At 37.5% G+C, this 20597-nt stretch overlaps 1 protein-coding gene across 2 annotated transcripts in view; it reads left to right on the forward strand.

Moving 5' to 3' along the window:
- HOOK3 (hook microtubule tethering protein 3) overlaps window positions 1-20597 on the forward strand; it is a 110254-nt gene that overhangs the window by 79767 nt on the left and 9890 nt on the right. For both annotated transcript variants that reach the window (XM_077849386.1, XM_077849387.1), the window contains exons 16-21: window positions 4397-4484; window positions 10502-10536; window positions 14468-14550; window positions 15966-16066; window positions 17677-17781; window positions 17935-18006. In XM_077849386.1, coding sequence (XP_077705512.1) covers window positions 4397-4484; window positions 10502-10536; window positions 14468-14550; window positions 15966-16066; window positions 17677-17781; window positions 17935-18006 — 484 coding nt within the window. The remainder of the gene's footprint in view (window positions 1-4396; window positions 4485-10501; window positions 10537-14467; window positions 14551-15965; window positions 16067-17676; window positions 17782-17934; window positions 18007-20597) is intronic.

Below are 20597 nucleotides of genomic sequence, written 5' to 3' on the forward strand. Positions count from 1 at the left end.
AGACAGATGCCCAGTTGACTGAGCCACCTAGGCACTCCCACAGTCTTTGTTTTAAAGCTACCTTTTCCATTATAAGTTAGCTACTCTGACTTTCTTTTGACATCCATTTGCATGATCAATGTTTCTCCATCCCCTCACTTTCAATGTGCATGTGACTTTAGGTCTGAAATGAGTCTTCTGTAGACAGCATCTAGATGGGTCCCCCCCTTTTTTTTTTTTTTAAGATTTTATTTATTCATGGGATCCCTGGGTGGCGCAGCGGTTTGGCACCTGCCTTTGGCCCAGGGCGCGATCCTGGAGACCCGGGATCGAATCCCACATCGGGCTCCCGGTGCATGGAGCCTGCTTCTCCCTCTGCCTATGTCTCTGCCTCTCTCTCTTTCTCGCTCTGTGACTATCATAAATAAAAAAATAAAAATAAAAAGATTTTATTTATTCATGAGAGACACAGAAAGAGAGGCAGAGACTTAGGCAGAGGGAGAAGCAGGCTCCCTGTAGGGAGGCTGATGCAGGACTCGATCCCAGGACCCCAGGATCACAACCTGAGCCAAAAGCAGACACTCAACCACTGAGCCACCCAGGCACCCCAGATGGGTCTTGTTTTTCTATCTACTCTGTCACCCTGTTTTGATTGGAGCATTTAGTCCATTTATACCAATGTAATTATTGATACATGTGTATTTATTGCTATTTTGTTACTTGTTTTGTGGCTGTTCTATAGTTTTTCTGTGATCTTTTCTTCCTTTGTTCTATTACATGGTTTGTTGGCTTCGTTAGTGATATATTTGGATTCTTTTCTCTTTATTCTTTGCATACCTATTACTGATTTTTGATTTGTGGTTATCATTAGGTTTGTATATAATATCTTCTGCATATAGCAGTTTATATTAAGTTTAAACCCATTTTCTTCCCCCCCACCCTATCTTTTAGGCATATGGTGTCATATTTTACATCCTTTCCTTTTATGAATCCTTTGACTGATTTTTACAGAAATATTTATTTTTACTACTTTTGTGTATTTTACTTTTCATGCTCCCTTATGGCCTTTCCTTTCCACTCAGAGTCCCCTTTCTGGGGACTTGTATTTGTTCTTGTATTTCTTGTATTCTTATATTTCTTGTAGGGTTGGTTTAGTGGTCATGAATTCCTTTAGCTTTTGTTTGTCTGAGAAACTCTTTATCTCTCCTTTTGTTCTGAATGACAGTCCTGCTGGATAGAGTATATTCTTGGCTAGAGATTTTTTCCCTTTCAACACTTTGAGTATATTATGCCACTCCTTATGTCCTGCGAGGTTTCTGCTGAAAAATCTGCTGATAGCCTTATGGGGTTTCCGTTGTATGTAACTGTTCTTTTCTCGCTGCTTTTAATTTTTTTTTTTCTTTATCCCTAACTCTTCCCATCGTATTATATGTGTTTGTATGGATCTTTCTGGGTTGGATTTTTGGCGGGATCTCTGTGCCGCCTGGATCTTGATATCTGTTTCCTCCCCCAGACTGGGCAAGTTTTCAGCTGTTATTTCTTCAGATGAGTTTTCTGCTCCCTCAGCTCTCTCTTCTTCTTCTGAGATCCCTATAATGCAGATGTTATTATGTTTGATGGAGTTGCTGAGTTTTCTAAGACTACTATCAATTTGCTTAATTTTCTTTCTTCTCCTTTGCTTAACTTGGTTACTTCCCATTGCTCTTTCAGGTCATTAATTCATTCCTCTACTTCATCTAGCCTCCTATTACATCAAGTGTATTTTTAATTTCATTTATTGTATACTTCATTTCTGATTGGTTCCTTTTTAATGCTGTGTAAGGGTCTCAATGATGTCCTCCATTCTTTTCTCAAATTCATTGAGTTTCCTTATTGTCATTATGTTATATTCCTTGTCAGGCATATTATTACATATGTCTCTCTTGCTTTGGTTTCTTGCTGTGGTTTGGTCCTGTTCTTGTATTTGGCAAATATCTCTGTGTCTCCTCATTTTGCCTTATTTTCTGTGTCTATTTCTGGTAGGAAAGTCAGCTACTTCTCTTGCTCATAATGATAATAGCCTTATGAAGAAGATGTCCTGTATTGCAGTATCCCCTGTTCCCCAGGGCCTGGCACTTCTTGGAGTTTCTCCTACATGTGTGCTCTGCTGTTGAGTTTTGACCTCTTTTTCCTTCATTCCCATTGTCTATAGATATTCTCTTTGCCTATTTGTGGGCAGTGTTTGGTCCCCAGCAGGGATGGGGAGTGTTTTAACAAGGGGTGTAGTGGTGTGCTTGTGAAATGAGATCTGCCTCACAAGTGAGACCAGAGGTCCCACAAAACACACAGGTTAGGAGATGTGGTGTTAGCAGGGCTTGTGCCAGTCTTCTGCGGGAGGGGGCCTGCAGCACTAGGACTAAGAGGAGCGTGACTGTGAGGGGTGGAAACATGAGGCAGTGCTTGGTGCAAGGAAGTTAAATAGGAGTGGTGGCTATGTGTTTGTGCTGGAAGACAAGCGAAGAGAAATGGTACTTGCCAGTTCCCTTATTCCTGGAAGGGTCTGTGCCTTTTTGGGACACATTCCAAGAGGAGCAAATCAGTGTCCCTTGAGTCTGCCCTTGGCATTTTTCAAGCTGGTTCTATACTGTATCTACACTGCTGTTGGTCATGCTATCTTTAAGGGTTGGGGCACTGCTTCCTATTGCAGTCAGGGCTCTACCAGAGCCAAGCTCACCAATAGCTTCACTTGTGTATTTATGTATACTTCACGCTTTAACAGTTATATTGCTTTGTTCATTTGTCTATTTGCCATTACTGGACATTGGAGTTGTTTTTAGATACTTACAAGGAACATCTTGATATGGACTTACTATATTTTATATTTTTATTATTATATATTTATATTTTGTTATCTTTTATGGTAATTACCAAGGCCTAATAGGTTTACAATATTTGTTGACTAAATAATTTCAAAAGTGGCTAAGTTGAACTACTCTAATAGCTTGAAATATATTTCCATATTACTTTCTGAAAAAATTGAACAAAGCTACAGTGTCACTAGTAATGTATTTGTGTATCTCCCCATATAGAATATAGGTTTTCAGATATTTCCTTCACTATTTAAAAAACACCCAAATTCCTCAATGTGAGAAATATCAGTTATTACTATAGATTTGATTGAATTTTTAGTGTGATTTTCACTAATTACAGAACTTGGAACATTTATAGTAAGAATTTCTTAGTTTATTTAGTAAAAAAATAATGGCTTATTGAATTTTCTGGCTGTTTCCATCCTAAGTACTCATTGTCCTGTTTTGTCATTAATTCAAGATGGTCAGGCTTCACTGACGTGTTTCCTATTAAAATAACCAGTCATCTCTTAAATGGCCAATCTAACGTGAGCATTTAAGACTTTATCTTTCTTGGGATACCTGGGTGGCTCAGCAGTTGAGCATCTGCCTTCGACTCAGGTCATGATCGCAGGTTCTGGGGATCCAGCTCCACATTAGGCTCCTTGATCTGCAGGAAGCCTGCTTCTCTCTCTCCCTCCTCTGTTCCCCCTGCTTGTGCTTTCTGTCAAATAAATGAATAAAATCTTTTTTAAAAAAATCTTTTTTTAAGTAGGCTCTAGATATGCCATTCTTGACCTCATTTATACCCTCTTATTTTTTTGTGGGCTTTGGACATGGTGAATTCTGTCTTAAATCCGCTTTCCACCCTTAATCACTTAAGTATTTTTATTTCTTATTCTGGTCTCAGTTCAGTCAAGCCTAACTCCTCCACACAATTAGGTAAGGTTCTTGCTGCTTCAAGCAGTCATTAGTCCTTTTTGGGACCTCTATGTACTATGTGGAAGTATTTATCTTGTATTTTAATATTTGGCTTCCTCACTAAATTCCTTGAGTACAGGGATCTTTTTTTTTTTTTTAAGATTTTATTTTATTTATTCATAGAGACAGAGAGAGAGAGAGAGAATGAGAGAGAGAGGCAGAGACACAGGCAGAGGGAGAAGCAGGCACCACACAGAGAACCTGATGTGGGACTCGATCCCGGGTCTCCAGGACCACGCCCCAGGCTGCAGGCGGCGCTAAACCGCTGCGCCACCGGGGCTGCCCAGGGATCTTTTAACATAGGGCTGAGCATAGTGCCTGATACATAGCTTGAATAAAAATGTATTGAAGTGAGCTTCAAATAATTCGATATGTGTAAACAAGTATACTTGTGCAACAAAATATGTCCACTAAACTACCATATTTGAAATCATCATAGAAATTTTAAGTAAACAAAATATAACCAACCAGAACAGTGAGCTCTACTATTTATCTTAACATGAGGGTTTGTTTTGCGAGTTATGCTCTCTCTCTAACCAATATGACGACCTAGGGAGAAGGTATAATTAAGTCTGGATTTGGAAAATTATTATTCATTTGATTTCTAGGCTGGTAAATCAAAGACTTCTGGAAGTACAGTCACAAGTTGAAGAATTGCAAAAGTCTTTACAAGATCAAGGCTCAAAAGCAGAAGATGTAAGTTTTAACGTGTGCCAACTATGGTGCAACAGTTTCACAATGTTATTTTTTAATTGTCTCTATCAAAATAATTTATAATTACATTGGTAATAGAAAAGAAGCAATATTTTCTTTTTACTAACATTCCTTATGAAAAAGACCAGACAGTACTTCATTGTCTGTTTTGGAATCACTCGGCTAGGAATTAGAAGTTTATTTGTAGTTAATAACTAAGGAATTAATTGGTGGTGGTTTTCATTTGTTTGCCTTAGAAAGTAGGGAAGCTACTTTTTTTTTTTTTTTTTAAGTTTTTACATACATTAACCTCTACACCCACTGTGGGCCTCAAACTCATGACCCTGAGATCAAGAGTCACATGGTCTTCTGACTGAGCCACTCAGGCTCCCCAAGGCTTTGTGTTATAAATGGACTCATCTCAGTATTCAGAATATAGGGTTTTTCCTTCAGGTCAACAACAGCAAAATGCTAGTAGAAATTAGCATGTTCAAGTAGAAATTTTTTATGTGTAATTTATATTTTTAAATATAATGCTATCCCTAAAAATAACCATCTCAGAATTTCTGAATCCTTCTTACTATCCTCAGCCCTGCCCCACTCAAATATAAGTTCAGTGAGCTTTTTTAATATTCCCTTATACTTTGCATATCTGTCATAGCCTTGCCTGCTTGACTGGCATGCTCACGTTAGAATGTACTAAATGTGTTGAACCAGAAGAACTAGATGGACTTTCATGTTTTCATACTCACTGTCTAAATTATCACAGTGCTTATGAAGCACATAGTCTGAGTATCTAATGAAGTGTCAATTAAATTTTGCAAATCCTTTACATTCAATAAGCAGTATACGGTGGAACTACAACTGTAGAGTGTTCAAAAATAGTGTAAAGAGGAGGAAAGAAAGCCTTAATTTTAGTGATCAATCTTTGCTTCAGACAGTTGGCTCTTGTTTAATTATTGCTGGTGTAATTTTCTATAAACTCTGGCTTTTGAGTATAAATCTACATAGTTGCTTTCACTGATAGTCTTTTTGGAGAATTGTCAGAACCATAGATATATCATTTCTATCCAGCCTTGTTAATGTAGGAGCGTATGAAAACAAAAGGAACCAATGAAGGGACCAGTCTATTACTCAAAACCTGTGAATATTAGATAAAAAAGCTCATCATTGACCTAATTTTATAAGTTTCATAAATATACATCTATCTTCTATTAGCAGTATGCTCTTCCTAAGATCACTGACTTTAGTTTGTTCTTCAATTAGTGTGTTGGTAGTCCTTCTTAGATCCCAAATTGATTCCTAGTTCCTAAAATTGTCACCAACATCTAAACTACCTTAATTCCCTTATTAAAATGGAACTAGTTTGAAATATCATGGTTTACTTTTAAACATGTTTTTAATCCAGAATGCTCAACCAGAAAGAGGTGAAGCAAAACAACATTAGTGTATTAAAATCTCAGTCTAAGTAAGAGGATATTAGAGATGAACCAAAGTGATTTCTTCAGTAAAATCACTAGATCCCTTAAACTAAGGTAAATATAAACTTTGTTTACAAAACTTTGAGGAGACTTTTTGTTGATTTGTTATGGGAGAGAGGGGAAGGGCATGTGGTCCGTAGGAATGACCGAAGAAGTCATATCAGCTCTACCTTAGTGTTACAGTCATAGCTATTATACATACTTGATTCACTTACTTGTAGCAGAACGTACAGAAGGAGTTTATTCTGTTAAAAAGTAATTTTGCATACCTGATTTAGGTATCACTGTGGTGGTAATGAAATCTAATTAAATATGCTGTGTGTCATTAAAGAGAATATATACTTCAGAAGTGAAATGCTAGCCCTGAAAGTACCCTTTGCATAAGTTAGTTTATTTAACTGCCCAGATGCTAAAGAAATGTGTTGCTCTAAATTCTTAGATATATCTCCTTAGAGTTCTTTTATATATATATAGAAAAGATTCAGATAGGAACTTCCTTTATTGTGATATACCTCAAAATGGTGAGAAGAAATAAATGGTGTGGTTCTTTCCCCCAGCAAATGTTTGATGTTTTTGTCTTCTCTTTCACTAACCTATAGTGCTGCATCTCAGGAATATGTAGTACGTAGGACAACCAACCAGATGGAACTGATCCTCTCTGAAGAACGGCATAATTTCTGCCTATTTCTGTTACCAAAAGCATAGTCCTTTCAGGTGACCCTAAGTCAGAGAGTAGGATGGTTTACACATTTTTATTATTATTTTTATGTCATTTATCTTTAGCATGGAAACAGAAAAAGCATTGTTATATCCAGTCATATGGATAATTTGAGCTAGCCACAGTGTATAAAACTCAAGAGAACAAGACAGGATGAGGAGACCATAGAAGAAAGAAAAATGTACATTTTTTTAAAAAAATGTATAACTTTTACCTCTGTTCATGAATTACTAAATCGTTCCTTCTATTGGCTGCTGTGTTTGCTTCATACTAATATGTCCTCTCTGTCTCTTGGCATGGTTTCTGCTCAAAAGGCTATTGTAAGTATGGCTTTCTATTCATTTCTATATATTGAGCAAATTTTTTATTTATGTACATTCTCTTCCATCATAATTTATGGTATTGAAATTTTTAATACAGGAATTTTATATGCAGTGAATATATTATTTGCCTTACAGGTTTATGCCCTTTACTCTTAAGATATTTAAAGGATATTGAAAACTTAACAAGTCAAACCAAAAAGACACCTGCTCTTATTTTTTCCCTCATCCCACTTCTGCTCTACCTCCATATTATAATTAGTACATTTATTTTAAAGATTTTATTTATTTATTCATGAGGGACACAGAGAAAGGCAGAGACATAGGCAGAGAGAGAAGCAGGCTCCATGCAGGGAGCCTGATGTGGGACTCAATCCCAATACTCTGGGATCACACCCTGAGCCGAAGGCAGACGCTCAACCACTGAGCCACCCTAATTAGTACATTTTTATAAATTATTTTGAGGCTTGCTATTGCAGTCTGGCCCCTCCTGCCCCCTCTATAGTAGTAACAGTCTTCAGTGGAGAGGTGGTGGAGTATAAGAAGCATGGAAGTAAAGACCATGCACAAACTTTGGAGTCTGGCATACCTGGATTGTTTTTTGTTTTGTTTTGTTTTGTTTTGTTTTGTTTTGTTTTTTGTTTTCAGACCTGGGTTATAATTCTGGGTCTGCCACTTGAAAGTTACGGAATGTCTCCCCAGTCTCACCTTTCTCACCTATAAGATGAGTCTAATATTGTTCACAGTTGTGAGATTAACATGAGACTGCATATGATATACTTTAGTGCAGTGCCTGGTATATTAACCATTCATGAGATAATTATTGTGTATTATCTCAGGTAAAACTAATTTTGCAGGGCACCTGGGTGGCTCAGTCAGTTAAGCATCTGCCTTCAGTTCAGGTCGTAATCCGGGGTTCTGGGATAGAGTCGCATCAGGCTTCCTGCTCAGCAGTTTTCTGTTTCTCCCTCTGCCTGCCGCTCGCCCTGCTTGTGTTCTCGTGTTCTCTCTTTCTCTCTCTCTCTCTCTCTGTCTCAAATAAATAAATCTTTTTAAAAAAAACTTTTTTAAACTAATTCTGCTAGAGCCCAGTCAAAATGTAAATGCAAAATTACAGGTATTTAGAAAGTATTTTCATTTTACTGCCTGTATTAAAGAAGGAACAAAGTAACAATTGAAAGGTAACAGGCGGGGATCCCTGGGTGGCGCAGCGGTTTGGCGCCTGCCTTTGGCCTAGGGCGCGATCCTGGAGACCCGGGATCGAATCCCACATCGGGCTCCCGGTGCATGGAGCCTGCTTCTCCCTCTGCCTGTGTCTCTGCCTCTCTCTCTCTCTGTGACTATCATAAATAAATTAAAAAAAAAAATTAATGAAAGGTAACAGGGGGGCAGCCCCAGTGGCCCAGCAGTTTAGGTGACTCAGCAGTTTAGCGCCGCCTTCAGCCCAGGGTGTGATCCTGGAGACCCAGGATCGAGTCCCACATCCGGCTCCCTGCATGGAGCCTGCTTCTCCCTCTGCTTGCGTCTCTGCCTCTCTCTGTGTGTCTCTCATGAATAAATAAATAAAATCTAAAAAAAAAAGTTAACAGGGTTTATTGCCCTTTTTTTATATTTGGGGGAAGCACTTGTAGGGGGCCTTGCAGTCCATTGATCTTGGTATAGTTGACATATTGAGCAAAGAAGTAAACTTGATAAACTCCAGAGCTCTGTTACAATGGGTGTGAATAAACAGTTACATAGTCATTTTTAAATCAGGTGACTGAGGAACGCCTAGGTGGCTCAGTGGTTGAGCATCTGCCTTCAGCCCAGGATGTGATCCTGGAGTCCCAGGATTGAGTCCCACATCCGGCTCCCTGCATGGAGCCTGCTTCTCCCTCTGCCTGTGTCTCTAACTCTCCCTCTCTGTGTCTCTCATGAATAAATAAAATCTTTAAAAATAAATAAATAAATAAATAAATCAGGTGACTGAAAATCCAAGAACTTGGTGTGAAGGTTTTACCCCCTTCACTGCTGCTTTTGACTGGGCAGGTTGTTTTATAAGCCTGTATTAATTGGGTTTGGCTGAATTTATCTCAAAGTGGAATGTTTCATAGAATTCATTTATAATATGTACCTTACAAATGTTAAGTTTAATTATTAAACCTAGTGGTCCTTTATCGAATGCTATTAGTTTTTATTTTTAGGCCAATCCTAATATCCTGCTTTTTAGGAGACCATGTGTGTGTTGTTGTTTTGAGAGAAAAACCACACATGTGAACTGGGGGGAAAGAGGGAGAGAGAGAATCTTTTTTTTTTTTTTTTTTTTTTGTTTATTAAATATTTTATTTCTCTGAGAGAATGAGTGACAGAGAGCACAAGCCAGGGGGCAGAGGCAGAGGGAGAAGCAGACTCCCCGCTGAACAGGGAGCCGGATGTGGGAATCAATCCCAGGACCCCGGGATCGTGACCTGACCTGAAGGCAGACACTTAACTCACTAAGCCACCCATGCATCCCAAGAGAGGGAGAATCCTAAGCAAGCTCCATGCCCAGTGCAAACCACCATAGGGCTCGATCTCACAATCCTGAGATCTTGACTTGAGCCAAAATCAAGTACCCCTAGGAGACTTTTTTTTTTTTTTTTTTAGATTATATTTCTTTTAGAGAGAGAAAGAATTCTCAAGCAGAGTCCCTATTGAGCCTGGAGCCCCAACAGGGCTCCATTCTAGGACACTGAGATCATGACCTGAGTTGAAATCAGGAGTCAGATGTTTAAGTAACTGAGCCACCCAGACACCTCCCCTAGGAGACATTTTTTAAAAACACCTAGTTTGGGATTCCTGGGTTGCTCACTGGTTAAGCGCCTGCCTTTGGCTCAAGGCGTGATCCTGGAGTCCTGGGATGGAGTCCCACATCAGGCTCCCTGTATGGGGCCTGCTTCTCCTTCTGCCTGTGTCTCTGCCTCTCTCTCTCTGTGTCTCTCATGAATAAATAAATAAATTTTTTTAAAAAATTAAAAAATAAAGAAATAAAAACACCCAGCCAAAACTGTGTTTTTCAGTAAATTAAATTCTATGCATACACCATCCTTCACATTCCCATATATAATCACAGAAATTATTTGTGTGCATATTCAGAAATCTCTGAGTAGGTCAGCATTCATGGAAATTGATCCCATTCTCTATCATGATGCAAGGAAAATAATATAGATAAAAAATGTGTTAGGGAAAAAATCTATTATTATTAGAATTCTACCTGCCTATTAAGTCCAGGAATGGTAGGTCTATATATAAGTGGCCTTTTTATTCAATTCTTCCTGACTATAAATAGATGATTCAGATATACAGTTTCTAGGTATTTTATGCCAAGAGAAATAGACTTAGGTACATTGTATGTTTTAAGCTCTTTGACCAGAGAATTTACTGAGGACCCATTCAGAGTTGATTACTATTGTGCTGTTTATTTTTACAAAGTAATTTATTAGTTAAAATGTTAAATAAATTTTTATTATTTTTCATTTTCAGTCAGTTCTTCTAAAAAAGAAGCTGGAAGAACATCTGTAAGTATGAAAGCTGTTGAATCTCTTCTGTTCTCTCGTGAAATAAAAGTATTTTGTTAGGTTATTACAGAGGATCTAGGCAATGGCACAGGTGGCCCTGAGGATAGGGGAAATTATAAGACACATTCATAGTGTCTGAAGGGTCATCTCCATCCAAGGTCCTTAAATTAAAAATAAGTACTGCTTTAGAACTGTTTTCTCAAATAGGATTCCAGAGTTTTATATCTTTGTGATAGTATGTCTAACCATAGTTAGGAGTTTGAGACGCTAGATCAGGAAGCAGAAACCTTTTTCTATAAAGGGCCAGCCAGCAGTTACCCTAGGCTTTGTAAGCCATGGTCTGTGTCACAACCACTTAGTTGTGTAGTTTGAAAGCAGCCATAGATTATATATAAACTGATGTGACTGTTCCAATAAAACTTTATACAAGAACAAGCAGCAGGCTGAATTTGGCACACAGACTATAGTTTGCCAGTGCTAGAGTATAACTAGCTGAATCTTCCTTCCTTCCTTCCTTCCTTCCTTCCTTCCTTCCTTCCTTCCTTCCTTCTTAGCTTCCTAGCTTCCTTCCTTCCTTCAGATTTATTTATTTATTTATTCATGAGAGACACACAGAGAGAGACAGAGGCAGAGGGAGAAGCAGGCTCCATGCAGGGAGCCTGATGTGGGACTCGATCCTGAGCCAAAGGCAGACGGTCAACCACTGAGCCACCCAGGCAACCCAGAATCTTCCTTTTTAAAGTACTACAGAGCTTAGCAGCAGCAGATTTTTCAAACATTTCCTTGAATTGCAAATATATGAAAGTGACTTTTTAATCTAAAAGTGAAATAAATTGTAAAACGTTGCATTTGTTTTCTCATGATGAAATCTTCATCCATTTTTATCTTTAGCTGAGGTTGACGTTGTTAGGAATGTTTCGTGATTTTTCTCACACCCAGTAACAATTTTAATGCTTCCTATCACTTTCTAGGAAAACTCTCCTAACAAACATTGAGCGGGGGTGGTCATGAACTGCTAGCCTATTGGGAATGTTACAGTCTTCCACTATAGTAAGCCCAACATCCTCAGTATCACAGAGAGAAAATGACTTGTTCTACAATGATGGGAAAAAAATTCTATTATCTGGTAATTTGCCTCATGCTATCCTTTTTTTTTTTTTAAGGTGGGAAAAGTGAGATAGTCCTAGCAACTGACACTTGATGGCAAATCTAATAATGTGCAGATTCTTTATGTACTAGTAGAAGAGAAATGTTACCTTCTAACCATTGTGAGGTTACCTAGAGTCAGGATTCAGTACTGAATTCTGTCCTTTTTTCTTTCCTATTTCTGTAATGCAAAAAAAAAAAAAAAAAATGGAATGCCTGTTGTTTCATAAAACTGACCATTATTCTGTGTTCATTTACATGGTAAATATCTTCATCAAAAAGAAGTGATGATGAGGCCTGTTAGTCTCCTGTGGCTACCATAACAAATTACAAAAACTGGGTGGCTAAACAAAGCAGAAATTTATCCTCTACCAGTCCTTGAGGCTTTAAGTTTATAATCAAGGAAGTCAGCAGAATTGGTTCCTTCTGGAGGGTCTAAGGGAGAATATGTTCCATGCCCATCTTCAGGTTGGCTGCTAGCAATCCTCAGTGTTCCCTGATTAATAAATAACACTCCAATCCCTAACACCCCATCTTCACATGGCATTTTTCTCTCTACTTTTTATCTTCACATGGCCTTTTTTTTAAAGACACTAGTCATTGGACGTAAGGCCCACCCTGATCCAGCATGATCTCATCTTAACTAATTATATCTGCAAAGACACTGTTTTCAAATGATGTCACATTCCTAGGTATAAGAGGTTAGGATTTCACCATATCTTTTGGGGGAGATAAAATTCAATCCAAAAGAAGGTCCATAGACATTTCAAAAGGTGATCATTCTCATGCAAATTAAAAACTACAGTGAAGACTATTTTACACACACAAAATGTAAAATTTGAAAATCAGACATACTAAATATTACCAAAGATGGTCAGCAGAGGTCATTCTAATCCATTCCACTGAGTATACATCAGTTAGCAAACTGAACATGCACATATTCTGTGACCTATCAGTTCCACTCCCTACATATACTCTAGCTTCCTAGAAGTGCTGTTACCATTTCTAGGTGTGTGTCAGGAGACATGTAGTAAGTGTGAAAAAATGTTGTTTGCAATCATAAAAAGGTAGAAGCAATACAAATACCACCGGTTTGTAAAATAGTAGCTAGAATGAGGTATGTTCAAACAACAGAACACTACAGTGCAGTAAAAAATATGTAACTTGGGGCTAACACATCAATATAAGTGAATCTTAAGAGCATGGTGTTAAGTAGAAAATGGAAGTCATAGAACAATACATATAGTATGATATAAAAAGCAAAATTTGGTAAAATGCACCAATATATTGGTTAGGAATACACACAGGCTCATCACAAAAGTCATGAGAAAGATTAAAATTCTGAGTTTGGGTTCCCTAAGGTTCTGGAATAATTTCTGTTTCATACCCTATTTCTTTACTGGGCTTAAATTTTCTTATTCTCTTAACTACTGTATATACTGATTTTTTTTTAAGATTTTATTTATTCAAATGACAGATGCAGAGAGAAAGAGGCAGAGACATAGGCAGAGGGAGAAGCAGGCTTCATGCAGGGAGCTCAATGTGGGACTCTATCCTGGGATCACACCCTGTGCCAAAGGCAGATGCTCAACCACTAAGCCACCTAGGCGTCCCTGTATATACTGATTTTATATCTAGATACATCACACTCTCAACAAATTTGTTGAAAAAGAAATAGGCTTATTAAATCTTCATTTTTTTTCTAGGAATAGGATATTATAAAAATTGATTAAAAACTTTATAAAGGTTTTATAATGTGAAAATCTTATTGCAAACATTTTCTAAAAATAAAAATAGAGTACTATCCACCAATAAAAAATTTGTTGAAGGGATCCCTGGGTGGCGCCGCGGTTTGGCGCCTGCCTTTGGCCCAGGGCGCGATCCTGGAGACCCCGGATCGAATCCCATGTCGGGCTCTCGGTGCATGGAGCCTGCTTCTCCCTCTGCCTGTGTCTCTGCCTCTCTCTCTCTCCCTCTGTTACTATCATAAATAAAAAAATAAAAAAAAAAAAAAAATTAAAAAAAAAATAAAAAAAAATTTGTTGAAAAAGAAATAGGTTTATTAAAGTATTATGCATTAAAAAGACCAGAAATAGACTTTAAAAAGTGATCTGGGGGATCCCTGGGTGGCTCAGCGGTTTAGCACCTGCCTTCAGCCCTGGGCATGATCCCGGAGTCCCAGGATCCCAGTCCCAGGATCAAGTCTCTGCCTCTCTCTCTCTCTCTCTCTCTCTCTCATGAAAGATAAATAAAATCTTTAAAAAATAAAAAGTGATCTGTTTTCTTCAGGTTTTTTTTTCTGTATTTTCTTCTGATTTATGCAGCCTTTTTTCCTCTTATATTACAAAGTGTCAAACTAAATACCATAGAGAGAATTGCACATATAGTAACTAACAGGAAGAAACATATTTTCTGTGCATTTTTTACTCTTGTATTAGGATATATAACTTAGATAAAGTATACAAACGCTAAGTTCTAAAAAAAAAAAAAAAAAAAAACAAACGCTAAGTTCTAAGTTTGTTGGATGTTTTTCTACATAAATAGGTATCAACCTATAGAATCAACAGATCAGAATACTTCCAGCAACCCCCCAGGAGTCTTCATTCTATTCTATTTTTAAAATATATATGAAATTCATGTCAGATTAGACTTTTTATCCCTTTTTTGTTCATAGCAGCTGCATGCTATGCAACTGTATCCCAGAATAAAGAACATAGATCTTTTCATTTCAAGTGAGGGGAAAAAAGCAGTAGTAGATGACAATGTGTTACATATTTTGTTACAGGGAGAAGCTTCATGAAGCCAATAATGAATTGCAGAAGAAGAGAGCCATTATTGAAGATCTTGAACCACGATTTAATAACAGCTGTGAGTTTTTCCTAATTAGCATAGTTATTTTTAATTGAAGTTGACATATTATGTTACTAATTATCACAGTTATTTTGTGTGTGTGTTTTGTTTGTTTGTTTGTTTGTTTTGTTTTTAAGATTTTAAAAGAGAGAGAGTATGTGTGCATGCAGGAGGGAGGGGCCCAGGCAGAGGAAGAGAGAGAATTCTAAGCTTATGCAACACTGGGCTCAATCTCATGACCCTGAGATCATGACCTGAGCTGAAACCAAGAGTTGGATGCTCAACAGATCAAGCCACCCAGATGCCTAGTGATGAGTTTATATAAAGTTGTTTCTTTCAGAAATAGGTTCTATTACATATTCTAGCAATTAAAGAATTTATCTTATTTACAGAAAGAGTGTATAATCATCTTTCCAGTATTTCTAATTATAGTTCTGAGTTTTTCCTTAGCTGTGGATGCTAATGAATATTTTATGAAATTAGCTGTTTTCATACTATGTTTAAGTCAACCAAACTTTTACTGCTTTTGATATTTATACATGTAAGTAGCCTGACTTTCTTAAAGCTTTTATGTAGAGCACAACGAAGATCTTCCTCCCCCCCCCCCTTTTTTTAACTGTGGTGAAATATACATCACATAAATATGACCATTTTAAGGTTGCCTGGGTGGCTCAGTCCATTGAGTGTCTGACTTCAGCTCTCTGGTCATGATTCCAAGGTCCCGGGATCAATTCCCCAAGACGAGCTCCATGTTCAGTGGGGAGTCTGTTTCTCCCTAGTCTTCTCCCTTACCCCCCACCCTCGCTCGTATGTGTGCGCTAACACATAAAATCTTTTTTAAAAATAACTATTTTAACCATTTTTAAGTATATAGTTCATTGACATTTAGTATATTCCCATTGTTGTACAAACACTATCCATTCCCAGAACTTTTTCGTCATCGCAAGCTGAAACTTTGTTTCTGTTAAACAATAACCTCCCATTGTTCCCTATCCTCCCAGCCCCTGGGAGCTACTGTTCTATTTTCCTTCTCTGAGAACTGTTCTAAGTAACTCATCTAAGTGGATTAATACATTTTCCTTTCAAGTCTGGCTTACTTCACCTAGCAGAACATCTTTCTTTTTCACTTCTATTATCTCCATGTTGTTGCATGTATCAGAATTGAGCTGAATAATAATTTGATTATATATATTGACCACATTTTGTTTATCCACTCATCTACTGATGGATACTCTTTAATTTATGCATTTCCAGGCTGAAGTTTTTATTAGAAAAACTTTCTATAAAAACAAAAAATTACAGGTTTTTAAAATATAATTATATATAGGAGTAGACCAAACACTTTCAGTGCTGTTAACTAATCATTTCATCATTTTGAAACATTTTTCAGGTTGTTACAATCTAAAAAAAATTTTTTTTTCACTCATCTGTAGCCTTAAAAATTGAAGAATTACAAGAAGCTTTACGAAAGAAAGAAGAGGAAATGAAGCAAATGGAGGAACGATATAAAAAGTACTTAGAGAAAGCCAAAAGTGTAAGTATGAGTTTCTAGGCTTCTCACTCCACTTTCCGATCCTGTTTCACTGGTCATCCAATTTAGGACAAGTACAGTGACTTCTTATATCAAGAGCTATCAGGAAAAGAACAAAAAATCTTTTGACAAAAAAAAAAAAAAAAAATGCTGAGGATGAAACAATGATCCAAATAGATCACCCCATACTGTAGTTACTAATTACAAAGAGGAAAATGGTCCTTTATGTAGAAAATAAGTGGCAGTCCCCTCTTTAGGGTAATAATCAAAATTAGCTACACAAATGATAGGATAACAAGCAGATGTAGTGTCATTATCAATAATATGTAACCTGAACCTAAGCCATCTTTTAGACCTAACTTTCAGTTTCCAGAGAAAATGAGATTATTGGAACAAGTTGAATAATACCTTCAGGAAATAATCAATTAAATCCAGAATTGGGGATAAAAGTCAGTGTTATGAAAAACAAAAAAAGCCATTGGAGTATGGGGGGAGCACAAGAAGCTCTTCTAATTTAAAAGATCCCAAAGGGATCAAAGTGCCAAATGTAACCTTAATCTTTGGATCCGGAATTGTGGGTAAAAGGAGGAGTGATTTATCAAAAACATTTTGGAGACACCTGTGGAAATGTATATTTGGACTGAATAGTGATGACTTACAGAATTGTTCATATTCTTACAGATGATACTGGTATCATGATTGTGTAAGAGAATGTCCTTAGTCTAAGGAGATGCATGTTGAAGTATTTGGGGGTTACATGTCACGAGATACACAGATTACTTTACAGTAGGCTCCCAGACAAGCGTGTGTGTGTGTGTGTGTGTCTGGAGAGAAGATGTGGCAGTGCAGCAAATGGTAAATTGGGATTAAAGGAAGTGGGTTTTTTCTTCCCCTCTTTCAGTTTTCTATAGCTTTGATCAGTTTTAATAGTAAAAGTATTGGTTCAAAAAGCAAAATGACGCTTCCCAGAAGACTGCTAGTTGGTCAGCTAGAATTGCATCACATGCCCATGCCTAAACCAACCCACTGGCAGAGGTGATGGGGTCACAGTGATGGGCTTTTTAACCATCAGGACCTGCTCTCCTAGAGTAGAGGGCTGGTCAAAGGCAGATGGTAGCTGAGCCACATCAGAGGGAAGGAAAGGGAAGGGGAAGACACCTGTCAGTAATGTCTACTGTAGTATTATTTGTTAATTTTAAGCCAGAATTGCTTGCCATAATTGATTCTTACATAGCTGGAAGTTTTATATAAATGAAAGTTTTAACAATTGAGTATTATTTCATACATTCAGATCTTAAAGTATCCTTGCAAGATAGCTTTATGATTCTTACAAGGTTTACCTTTAAGTTTGGGTTAATTTTTATTCATTCATGAGAGACACAGAGAGAGAGAGAGAGAGAGAGAGAGAGACTGGCAGAGGGAGAAGCAGGCTCCACGCAGGGAGCCCGACGTGGGACCCAATCCAGGGACTCCAGGATCACGCCCTAAGCCGAAGGCAGGCGCTAAACCGCTGAGCCACCCAGGGATCCCAAGTTTTTTTAAGTAACTGCTTCCTTAAATGTTATAGCCTTTAAATTGAAAGTTTAAAATTTTTTCTTTGTTCCTTTTTGCAGGTTATCCGGACTTTAGACCCTAAGCAGAATCAAGGAGCAGCACCAGAAATACAAGCTCTTAAAAATCAGCTCCAGGAACGGGACCGACTGTTCCATTCTTTAGAGGTAGTTTGCTATACTATACAATAAGATATTTGGTTTTTGGTTCTTTATTTTCTAGGACCCTTGCTATATACAACTGTGTCCATGAATTTAGATAATTTATTTTATTATTGAATTTTCATCTTTACATTTTACATGTGCTTGTTTTTTTTTTAGAGAGAATATGAGAAAACAAAGACTCAAAGAGAAATGGAGGAGAAATATATTGTTAGTGCCTGGTACAATATGGTAAGAAAATAATACTTCAAAATTCTCTGCAAAGTTCAATGAATATGTAATATTTATCATACTATCTGTGTTGTAGAAGTAGTTCTACCAAATGAATCTGAAAGTAATTGCTATCCTAACACACACTAACCAAACCTAATACTTATCATAGGATTGAAGAGCAGAAATAAGAACCATCATAATCAGGGTTAGGAAGAATTGAACACATCATTATCCCTAGAGGATAGATAAATGACAGTGTGATTTCTGGGCCTCAAAACCATTTTATTCTAGGAGAAGGGGACTTTAATAATACCAGAACATAGTTGCAGTAAGTGTTTATTGTGTGAGATTACTCCATTGCCTTTGCAGGAGTGGTACTTACAATGAGGATGGTTTGGAAAATGTTCATAGTTTTAAACCCTGAACAACTGGAGGTTTTGAAATTGAATTTTCTAACACAAAAAAGTGTTAAAAATATTGCAGGGGAAAATAAATGCTTGTTAACTTCCTGGGCTTCAGTAAGATTTTCTGGATATGAATAGCTGTGAATTTTGAAGAGTGCTGCTGTATGTACTTTTAGTTTTGTCCTAGACCTGTCTTTTTTTCTTCATTGTTTTTCTTCCAGCAAGACCACTTCTGCCTTGGCAAAATGTTTGTTGCCTAAGACAGGAAATTGAACCAGACTTTTTCCATCATCCCCTTCTCCCCATCCCCAACCCTACAGTTATGTTGCCATTGTTTCCTTTTTACAGTTGTAACTGATACTGTATCTTAAAGGGTGATGTCCCAGGTCTCCAATGATGGGATTTGACCTTTGTCAGAAATTCCTGTAATTTCATGATATGTCCACATTTATATTTGCCTTGGTTAAAACAACATATTTCATATTTTATCACAATTTAAAAAAACAAAGGAAATCAAATTGGGTTTAGAATACTATTATTGTTAACAAATATAGATTTCTTGAAAATTAAAAAATAGGGGAAAACTATTTAAGGAAGTTCTCTAAGTACTAGTTCTGACTCCACCTATTCTCTTAACCTCTTGAAGGGTTAGTGTTAGTGATCTTGGAACTCTACCCCTCAATCCTTATTAGTCATTTCATAGTTTTGATTGATTTGTATGACTTCACATATTATGCTTACAGAATTGAATTTATTTATTCTGTGACATAATAAAGAATAGCAGGTCTATAGAGAGTGAAGAAATAACTCCTAGTAGACTCACACAAGTTATGTTCTAGTAAAATTAGCCAGTAACAGCTTCATACGTACATTCAGAAAGTTCTACATCCCAAACTATTGAATGGAAGGGAAACGACAAGCACCGGGAAAAGGCATTAAGTATCTCAGAGTGGCCTGGTCATGGCTCCTGCAGTCTTAAAGGTATGTGAAGAATTGGAATAAGTTGGTTAGAATGTGAAAGTGAAAAAAAGTTAGTATATTTAATATAAAATATAATCGGCAATATATGTAGCCAAATTAATAAATTAAAGACTACCAGTAGCTATTTGTCAGTTTTCTTCAAATTCTTAAATGCTTTGATTTCAAATTGAGTAAAAAAACATGTTCTGGGGAAAAAAAAAAAAAAAAAAACATGTTCTGGATTTTCCCATTGGGAAAATGGAGAAATGTGAATTTGGGTGTATGCAATAGACCAAAATTCTGTTAAAGACAGAGAGCCCATGACCAATGTTTTCCCTAGATGCTAACTAACAAGTGCTAGGAAGATGAATGTTTGGTCTTCTGTCCTCTGTGCCGATCTGTCCAGTTCACTTTAGGAAAGCCCTGGGACTTTTCACATAACTTGGCTTATGCACCTGCTCTCCTTTTGGATCTCAGCTGCTTATTTCTTCCTTTCTTCCTTGTTGCAGTGCCCACTTCCTCCCATCAGTTTACTTGTAGCCAATCACTAGTAAGAATAGTCACATGCAGTTCTTTTTTTTTTTTTTTTAAGATTTATTTATTTATGGTAGACAGAGAGAGAGAGAGGCAGAGACACAGGAGGAGGGAGAAGCAGGCTCCATGCCAGGAGCCTGACGTGGGACTCGATCCGGGGACTCCAGGATCGCACCCTGGGCCAAAGGCAGGTGCTAAACCGCTGAGCCACCCAGGGATCCCCCTCACACGCAGTTCTTAATATTTCCCTGGTCAGGGTTCCTTACTGCTTATTAAATAAGTATCTAGACCACTTTTTCCCTGATCTCCTCACAGAACAACAGGTTAAAAGGCGCACTCCCAGAGCTCTCCTCCCTCCTGTTAAGGTGCTCTGGGTCCAGCAATTGTCTATCCTGTCCTTTCTGAGCTAGTAGGCCATCCTACTCCAGGCTTCAAGAAAGACCCCTGGCTCTCGGTTGGGCCTTCTGTTGTGGACTGTCAGGAACTTTTCTTAATTTGCTTGAGAATACAAGCCCGCCTGGAGTGAAGAAAAACACCTTGGTGGTATGTATTATACCTAGTGTGGCTTTCCTCCTCAAGAAACGACATGTGCATTTGTGTTTTCCACTCAAAATAAGCCATGTAATTTCCACAACCTCCTGTGAATCAGCTGCTACCAATTGATTGCACTTTTTGTCCTTCGAAAATCACTTTTTACATTTGATTTGAAAA

Source organism: Canis aureus, chromosome 15 (genome assembly GCF_053574225.1).
Source record: "Canis aureus isolate CA01 chromosome 15, VMU_Caureus_v.1.0, whole genome shotgun sequence".
NCBI lineage: Eukaryota > Metazoa > Chordata > Mammalia > Carnivora > Canidae > Canis > Canis aureus.